The sequence below is a fragment of the Pavona decussata genome, unplaced genomic scaffold, assembly GCF_977016875.1.
Source record: "Pavona decussata unplaced genomic scaffold, jaPavDecu1.1 SCAFFOLD_52, whole genome shotgun sequence".
In the NCBI taxonomy this organism is placed as follows: domain Eukaryota; kingdom Metazoa; phylum Cnidaria; class Anthozoa; order Scleractinia; family Agariciidae; genus Pavona; species Pavona decussata.
In genome coordinates, this window is record NW_028145474.1 from 2,685,075 (window position 1) to 2,694,467 (window position 9,393).

Sequence of the window (9,393 nt, forward strand, 5' to 3'; positions counted from 1 at the left end):
TCAGTTTCACATGACTGTTTATTTTTGTAACTCTTAAGAAATACTTAAATTTTAAATTTTGGTACCCATTTACGGTTATGAGAGGCACACCTATCATGGAGGCCTCTCCGGTGGAGAACAATCGGCCCCCTCTATAAGCCATTAAGCTATAGTGGGCCCTGGATTTAGCGAACCTCTATATCACAAAGTCCACGGTGCAACAAACGGTATTCTTTTAAAACGGTATCCTATTAAAATGTATGGAACTGAACCTCGATAAAACAAACCAATTTCCTTAGTCCCTTGGCGCTTTGCTAAAAAGAGGTTCCACTGTATTTGCAGCGCCAAAGGATATGGTTTTTGAGCCGTTTTGGTTTAAAATAGGGTATTGGTTTTAACCATTTTGGTCTAGAAGTCTCAAAACTGGTATGGAACAGAAACAGGTTTGGATTCTAGGGACCACGACTGAAAATGAGTATGAACTGAATTTAGAATCCTGGGGTGAGTTTCAGGAAACCCTCTTAAGTTAAGATTTATCTTAGTATTGTTTCTTCACAGAAGACCTTTTGTTGGAAGAACAACATATACGTACTATTGTTCATAAACAATACTTAGGATATATATTAACTTAGGAAGGTAGGGGTCTATTAAGGGGGTACAGGAAAATGCATATTTTGGTCTGAAATAGAGTTAGGGTTTGGAGCCGTATACCACCCCCCCACCACCAGAAATTTACTTTCTTGGGGAAGCCACCCCTTATAGTGCACTCAGTGACTGAATACTCCTCCCCTGTCCTGACGCTAAAGGCGTTTTTTCACAAACTCACAACTGGGTAATTATAGCTACATTACTTTTGCAGCCCTCAACCATTAGGGCTTGCTCTTTTCTACTCTAGGTTTTCAATCTCCAACCCACGAAAAGGATTAAATAACCTTTCGAAGATTAAACCTAACGTTTTCACAGATTTTATGTTAACTTTTGCCGAAGCTTTGGATGTGTCTCACGCTTTCTCGACTACAATGGATTCCTTACAGATACTGCCTCAGCAAAACGGTATTTTTCGTTGTCACTTTTCCATAACGCCCCACTAGCCTTGGTTCACTCGTATCCAATCTCTCTTCGCCACTAAATAAATGAATACCCAAAAATCTTCTAAATGACGAATAGCACGAGCCAAGGGAAAAAAGCGCGCTTCGAGAAGCTTTCGTCATCACACCCCACCGTGAGAGACTTGTTTTTAATAAAGATCTGCTAATGATTTCGATATTAAATTTGCGTATTAATGAGCATACTTCTAATATACGAGCCGTGTGAACGAGTGCCGCTTTGCTTGCGTTATTGTTTGCGTGATTTTAAGCCGGAAGTGGTAGTTCACGGTTCTAGGAATCTGAAGTGAAAGCTTCCAAATTCAGGTAGGTGAAAGTCTAGATTGGTTTGGTTCTTTCTTTGAAAGAGTGTGTTTTGAACTTAGTTCACCTATTGCAGCTAATCAATCGTAGGTGAGTTCTCTCGATCTTTCAGTGCGGTTTAAAGAGTTTTGGAAAGTAGTGCACCTCTTCACTAATTCCGTTAGCAAGAATACTGTTGTTAAACTTTATTATCCTGATTTGTAGTTTCTGAAACTTTATGTTAGTCTGTCTAGTACCTTTGATTCGTCTGATAAATTGTTAGCTGAGGAACATAAGCGGCAGCTTTTCTGAAACAGATGCACTTAGAGGCCGATGATTCCGTTTAGCTGGCTAGCTTGTTTTGCAGAAATCACCGACTGAAATCTGTTAAACACACATAGGGTCTCCGATCGGTGTCGCACGTTATCGTGATGCCGGGATTGCAGATAATTTTACTGAGATTTGTTCACTGATCACTAATGGCCTACATCAGGCTAGTCAGACAAACCGCGGCTAAGCAATTTCTCACGACTGACTTCTCTTCAGAGCAAACTTCGGTTGGTCTTTCTGTATACCATATAGCAAACCATACCATATAGCTGCTGGCGCTTGAATCTGAAATATAACGCATCGAATTAAAATAAAGCGTCGATTAATGAAAGTGAAACCACCAGAAATAACCTATTATTTGGTGCACGATATAAGGTCTACATTAAGCCACAGCCAGCTAGCCTCACCTGGCTCGCCTCGTGTAATACTAGGAAAGATTCATCTGGGACAACCAAGACAGCTCAGTTAATGAAATAGACCATATTTGTTTCCACGAAACATGCGGCATTAAAGGTCATCTATCTATATTTATTTATCTACAAACATGTGGACTTCGCATTAATTTAGTCCAAATTCTCGGAAAGCATGATCACCGATACGGGGAAAAAAATTGTAGAACATGGGCATTTGAGTATTATATCTTGCCTAGAGGTCATGATTAAGCCCGGTGGATTCAGTACTAGATTGATAGTCTCCAGTGAAGGTATAAGGTAACGTGTATGGTGTTGATTAGATTTTTGTCCCGCCATGCAAACTGTCTGCAAAAGCTTGGAAAGTCACTGAGCCATGTCTTCCCCTCTAGGCAAGGTGTGATATTTATTTCATTTTGGTTTTCAATTTTAGGTGCTCTTTTCATTAGAATGAAGGATTTTTCTAGCGGTGACGAATTTCGTAATCTGTCAATCATAATACGCGAAAGAATTCCCATCCGAACATACTTCAGTAGTAATGTGTTTTTTGAAGCGATTGGCCGAATTCCAATATTATGCGCACGGAAGCGAGACGCTTCGCTCCCAAAGCTTTAAGGCGATAACAAGTGAATCGTCTCATTTCCAAGCCCACGATATAGCAAACACCAATTATACTCGTAAGAGGAAGCGAAACGTTTCGCTTTCACGGCCTCACGGTGGAGTGAAACAAAATATCCGGCTTCCACGCCCACAAAATATGTAGCCAATACATGAGCTTCCATGGCCTTTTGGCGTCGAGAAGTGAAAAATTCGCATCGATCAGATTTATGCCGGCAGTATTTAGAGCTGCTATTTGGGAAAAAGAAGCAAAATATCTCGCCTCCACCCCACAATGTAATCATAACGTCAGTGTCAAAACGCATAGACTTAAAAGGGGTACTGTCACCAATTTTTAGTGTCACTTCGAAAAGTCCAAAGACATATTTCTACAAACAAAAACGTTGAAATAATGGTCCTGTTTGGTAAAAATTTTCTCTACTTGTGCACAAAAACGAGTTTTAATTATCTCTGACTACTTATGGCCGGGATGCGCTGAATGAATTGGAACTTAAAATAATTCCCATTGATTTAAGTTGTTCTACTGTGCACGTGTATTGTAAAGACTCATGGTTTGTTCTTCCTTAGAGAAATCACGTGCTGTTTCTTCTTGTCGCTGTGAGAGAATTTTTATGTTTGAACGAGGTTACTTTGTCAAATATTTGTGCAGTTTTGACCAAAACAATATCAAAATCACCGTGATGGTGTTCGTTTAAACCAACAGGTTACACCGTGGTAATTAAAATAACTGAATACTGGGGGAAATACGTTTTATGCCGATATAAATAGAATTAAATGTCTCTGTCGTAAATGGTTATATTTGCTTAATTTAATAATTACAGTGTTACCTCAATCTCTGTAAAATTTTGCTTGTCGAAGCCAATAAAGCATGAGTCAACATCATCTTAATCAAAAATAGCAATCGTCTATTGGATTTATGAAATTAATAGTATGAATTATTATTCCATCATTTTAGATAATTTTCGATTCCTTCGTTTACGAATAAAAGCAGTTGTTCGAAGTGATACGACAGGTTGTAAGCAATGGACCGTGATGATTATGGTAAGTCTACAGTTAATCTTATTGCTCACGAATTACACATTTTAAAACATCATTGTCTTGTTCAAGGACGTAGTATAAAAATTCGCCAACCGATATGATTTTCATATCATATGATATGATTTTCATATCAGATCCCTGCTTGCTTTCGGGAAGTAGCTGCATATCCATCCATCCATCCATCCATCCATCCATCCATCCATCCATCCATCCATCCATCCATCCATCCCTCCCTCCCCCCCTCCCTCCCTCCATCCATCCATCCATCCATCCATCCATCCATCCATCCATCCATCCATCCATCCATCCATCCATCCATCCATCCATCCATCCATCCATCCATTCATCCATCCATCTAGCCACATCAACCCGGGATGATATATAGCGCGAGTATTGTTCCTATACGCGAGCGCTATGAATAGAAATTATGCCTCACCACCCACTGAATCCAACCTGCGGTACACAAATCACAAGACAAAAGACAGAACTCGCAGTTTACGATTTGGGAGGTATGAATGTACCCTCCTAGCACGTTACAATTAAAAGTGTAACGTACACTTAGCGGCTGCTTGGTGCGATCGGCATTACCGCCGATCGGTTAGCTCAGTTGGTTGAGTGCCGGAATACCGTGTGGGAGGTCGCGGGTTCAAACCCCGGCCGGACCAACACTCAGGGTCTTTAAATAACTGAGGAGAAAGTGCTGTCTTTGCTATGACATCTGCAAATTGTTAGACTTTCTAGTCTTCTCGGATAACGACGATAAACCGAAGGCCCCGTCTTTCAAAGCTTGTTTGTAATAACTCTGTGGGACGTTAAAGAACCTACTCACTTTTCGAAAAGAGTAGGGGACGTAGTTCCCGGTGTTGTGGTCTGGTCTTTGTGCGCGTATATCCCGGGTCCGCAGTAATTGGCCTTAGCTGTTGCGGTAATATAAATCAATTGCGAGACTGATCTAAGTCCACCGTTACGAAGGGTGACCAACAAAATTCGCAGGGTAGTTGTTCAGTTTTTATTTGTATCCTCCACGCGTATATTTATAAAAAACAAAAAGATTGTAATAATACAGATAGAAAGAAAGAAACAATTTCCGCCAACCAGCTGTCTGAAACGAGTGTCATTAAAGTGACACAAATCATCAGATAGCGCCTGCAGGTCCTAACCAAACGAAGTCATACGACAATAAATCTTGAATCCAGGAACATATGACTTGAGAAAAACATGCATTGAGCACCAAAGGCAGAATATGAAACTTGCACCAGACGTGGGAAAACATGCAACTGGTTGATAGCGTGGTGGTACCAATTGCAAGAGCAAAACTTAAGTGGGCCAAATCACGAGTTTGGCTTTGATTTCGCACTAGAAAGGTTGAAAAATAATAAGAGCTGATAGGTTATCGCCATCTTCGCAGGCTTTATGGAGAACAAGGCAATCACAAATTCGAAGTAAAGCAGGGAACACATTTTTCTTTGATAATTTATTAGAAAGCGTAAATATCTGTTTTACTTTACAGAAGATGACGGTGGATTTGAAGAGGAAGAGGGAGAAGAGGACGAAGATCTTGAAGAAGATGAGTATTTCGATTTCGTCGACGCAGGAGATGGCGCAAACAACTTGGAAAGCAGCGACGACAACGGCTTTGCAGATGCCGCAGCCTCTGTTTCCTACACGACGGAAGACGAAGAAGAAGTCAGGCAATTTCCAGAAAGCGGAGGGGATTTTCGAGCATCAAGTGCGTGTTTCAACATAGGAAACCATCCTGAAGAAGAGGGCCAGAGAAGAATTGAGCTGCAAAGGTTTCAAGGAAGAAAAAGAACAGAAAGAAATCTAAACAGTAGAAATGGTGTAACGCTAGAGGAACAAAGAGAATTTAAGGAACGGCCCAATTGGACAAGACAATGTTTCAACAAGAATGAAGAGCAATGGGATGGAAACCAAATCTATCGCCATCATGATTCAAGAACGGGAGAAGGCTTCAGAGGAAGGCTAAGAGGACGACCAAGAGGTGGCCCTAGGGGCGGACCCAGGGGGGAATACAGAGGCGGTTTTGGCCAGGGTCAAAGGGATAAACAAGAATACAGAGGCAACGTCTTTCAAGAGGGCGTACGTTTTGGTTGTCAAGCTGTCGATGCCAGGCCTCAGCCTCAACGAGGACGTGGAAATTTGATTGGTCCAGGAAATTTACCAAGGGCTAAGCTCAGTTCTCTTGGAGGACCTGAAGAGGTAGCCAGAGGGGGATTCAGAGGGGTACCCAGAAGGAGACCCAGAGGGGGGCCCAGGGATGGATTTGCTTGCGCCCAAGGAGAATACAAGGAAAATGTTCATCAAGACTGGGGCTACAGCAATCAAGGTTACAGAGGACGAGGAGCCTGCCAGCCCGTCCAGAGAGAAGACAAATTTGGATTTTGCAGGGAAAGGGATCAGGAAGCTGGTACACCTCAGGTTGCTCATGGACGAAGAGCAACAGGCCAACCCAGTAACCAAAGAGGAAGGGGTAGAAGAGGTTCTCGTGGAAGAGGTGGAGGTCCGGTATACTTATCGCATATGGCAAATATTGGTGAGACACACAGATCGTATGACGATCTTCACGTTGGCCATTCTGGCGAAGATTATCTCAACAGACGTAACCGAGGAAATCAGGAGAGGCCTGGCAGAGCTGGTAACAGAGGGCGTAGTCAAGGAGGAATGAGACGAGCTCAAAGCTTGTCAAATTTGGGAATGTTTCGAGATCCAAGAGGTTAGAAAATAACTTCTGAAACTACGTTTTTTGTGAATTTGGGGAAAGAGGGATTTTACACCGTGTATTTGTGAAAAATATTGTTCGTAAAGTTGGGGCGTGGGTCTTTGGAGCCTAGGCGTCCCACTGACCGAAAATTGCCCTCAAATTTGTGCGAGTTAGTCAGGCGTAGTTGGCTCTTTCTAAATTTTCCTGGCAGAGTTTCTTGCTTTCAGCTAAATTTTCTCTGACGTGCCATTGCGTGCCTTTAATCCATATTTCAGTTGAGGCAAGTCAAAGAAGTACAACTGAGTAAAGGACCAATACCCCAAGCCTTAAAGGATGATGACGTTGTCAATGGCAGTTGGCTTGATTTTAAAAGAAATCAAAGTATAAAATGACTAATATGTTATGTTCAGCGCAATTGTTGCTCTTTCCATTCGATGTTTCAGCTAGAAAATATTGTTTACCTTGGAGGATGTTGGAATGTTGCTAATCTTAGTCTCACAATTGCTCTTTTGGGTACTCCAATTAACTTAAAACGCTATTTAGTAGAATCTCTAGCGAAGAGTAATGTATTTAGATCCTGTGTTTATTCATTCACAGATATGGAAAGCGCCTTATCCAGACAGCAACAGAAACAGCAATTAAACAAGGCACCGCGTTCACGCAGAAACTTCCATGAGTTTCTAGAAGTCAGCGAGAAGGACGGTTCGGATTTGGGATCAGCTGCAAACAACACCAATAAATCTCCAGTACGCCAGCGGCCTGGACCTAGAGTACAGCAGCTGCACCTGGTTGTGGACCCGGATGTAATGGAATACGTCACCAGTACCTCACATTATGATCAAATGAAGAAGACGTTAGCGTTGAAGAAGAGTGAAATTAAGTGGAAGTCGAACAGTAAAACTGCCGTTATAATGTATTGTGGACAAGACGAAAGCGATTCTTGGCAGTCGGAGTGCATTGAAGAAGTCCAAAACTACCTTAGCAAATTTACAAAGCGTAATGTTGAGGTGAACAAAGATTTCTGGGAAGCCGTAAAGACTCAGGTATCCAGCATTCGCGCAAGCTTTGGGATTGATCCACCGCTGGTAAAAACTATCGATAATTCTTTCATTGCAAAAATTGTTTCTCTCAGCTCAGATGGTAGAAAATGTGAAGATCAATTAAAAGAAAAATTAGAGAAAATATATTGTGAAGAAACCAGAAAAAGCTACCCAAAGAAGACGAAGAAGGTTCCCGTTGAACGCTTAGTTTTGTTGAAGAAGATAAAGTTTGCAGAGAACCTTCAAGGGAATAACAAGGAACTGGAGATAAAGTTCAATACTGAAGCCGAGGAAATCTATTTTGAAGGGCCGCAACCACAGTTCGCTGAAGCGACCGCGAAGTTCGAGAAACTTAACGCGGAGATGGTTGAAAAGAATTTGAGTTTACCAAAGAGCACCTTGGAAGTGCTAGGCTCAGATCAAGGCCTTCAGAGAGTGAAATGTGAGTTGGAAAAGAACGCCGTTGAGGCTGTGCTAGTGATTGATAACGACGCTCGGATGGTGGGTACGTCAGCCGAGCATGCAGAAAAGGCAGCGAGTCTTGTGAGGAAGTTGACATTGGAAAAGAAAGTTCGCGTAGATGAGAAAAGTCAGCACCTGTTAAAAACAATGGGTTGGTACCAACTCTGCAAGAAGTTCAACACCGGGGATGTCGTCCGTGTGTATGGGAACAACTGGAGCGATACCTTTGTAGCTGGGCTTTGCGAGGACGTAATAGAAGCGATGAAGGAGCTGAATGCTTACTTAGAAAAGAACTGCATTCGCGAAGAGCGATTTGTTTGTCTTTCTAAACTTACCAGAAGGTATCTCTCTGAGATTCGTCAAGACGACTTGCATTTAATTGAAGCTCAACTCACAGACTTTGAAGTAAAGATTCAGAACCAAAGGGACGATTTGGTCATTTCTGGCAAGAAAGAAGGGCTTGAATGTGCAAAAAAGAAGCTTAACGATCTCTTAGTTGAGAATGCCTCTGAGAAGTTTGACGTGAAACAGTTGGGTCTACGGAAATTCTTTGCAAGCGGAAGAGGAGATCGTCTGGTAAAATCTGTTGAACAGGATCACGCATGCGTGATCCATGTCCAGACAAGCTTGGATAAGAAGCAAGGTGACATGCTCACTCAAGAAACAGGAGCGGCCATGGGATATTGTGCAGCACGCGGTGTTGATGAGAACAAAAATAGCGCGGATGATAAAGGTGAGAAAGAAGACAATGGTTCCTCTGCCTTGGTTATGCCTAATGGCCAGAAAATTTCGTGGAAAGCTGGGTACATCGAGATAGAGAAGGTAATTATATCTTCGTTAGTGGTTTTCACCTCACTGAATTGAAAGCGAAATGTGTTGGCTTTTTTGTGTTTGTTGAGTTTTAGTTTTATAGTTCAATAAGACTACAATCCTGGCCAAAAATAATGGGACGATTTGCAAATTAATCACGAACTGTTCCCCCGCCCCCCCCGGCCCCCAAGCAATGTTGTTATGATGCTGAGTTTATCTAAAGTCCGAATGATTCCAGTTGCGCTCAACATTGTTTGGGGGGGAGGGGGCTTTCCAAAAATTGCAAAGACAGCTTAATAAAAATGTTGAAGACCGGCTTAAGATATGGAGAATGAAGATGTTCACTGACAATGCTATTTTGTGTTGCTATCCCGGGAATTTTTGGCCAGGATTGTCTGAAAAAGTGGTTTTTCAAAAAACTCGTTATATCTTTAGAAAAGATAAATATTTCATGCATTTTATTTCTTGTACATGAAGTTAATGTTGTTTCAAGTCTCAAGGGTTACATATGGTCGCATTTTTTAATTCGTCATGGAAAAGAGGACTTGGACCGCGCGTTCTTGTTGTAAGGCTTACCGTGCGTATAACATTGGAAT

At 41.9% G+C, this 9,393-nt stretch overlaps 1 protein-coding gene across 1 annotated transcript; it reads left to right on the plus strand.

Annotated features, from left to right (window-relative positions):
* Window positions 1–1,291: 1,291 nt before the first annotated feature.
* On the plus strand, window positions 1,292–8,809 carry LOC146480919 (uncharacterized; the record flags this gene model as incomplete). The annotated part of the gene is made up of 4 exons (XM_085109075.1): window positions 1,292–1,391; window positions 3,681–3,766; window positions 5,274–6,497; window positions 7,083–8,809. Coding segments are annotated over exons 2-4 (2,970 nt in total), but the record flags the coding sequence as incomplete, so codon positions are not given.
* Window positions 8,810–9,393: the final 584 nt, after the last annotated feature.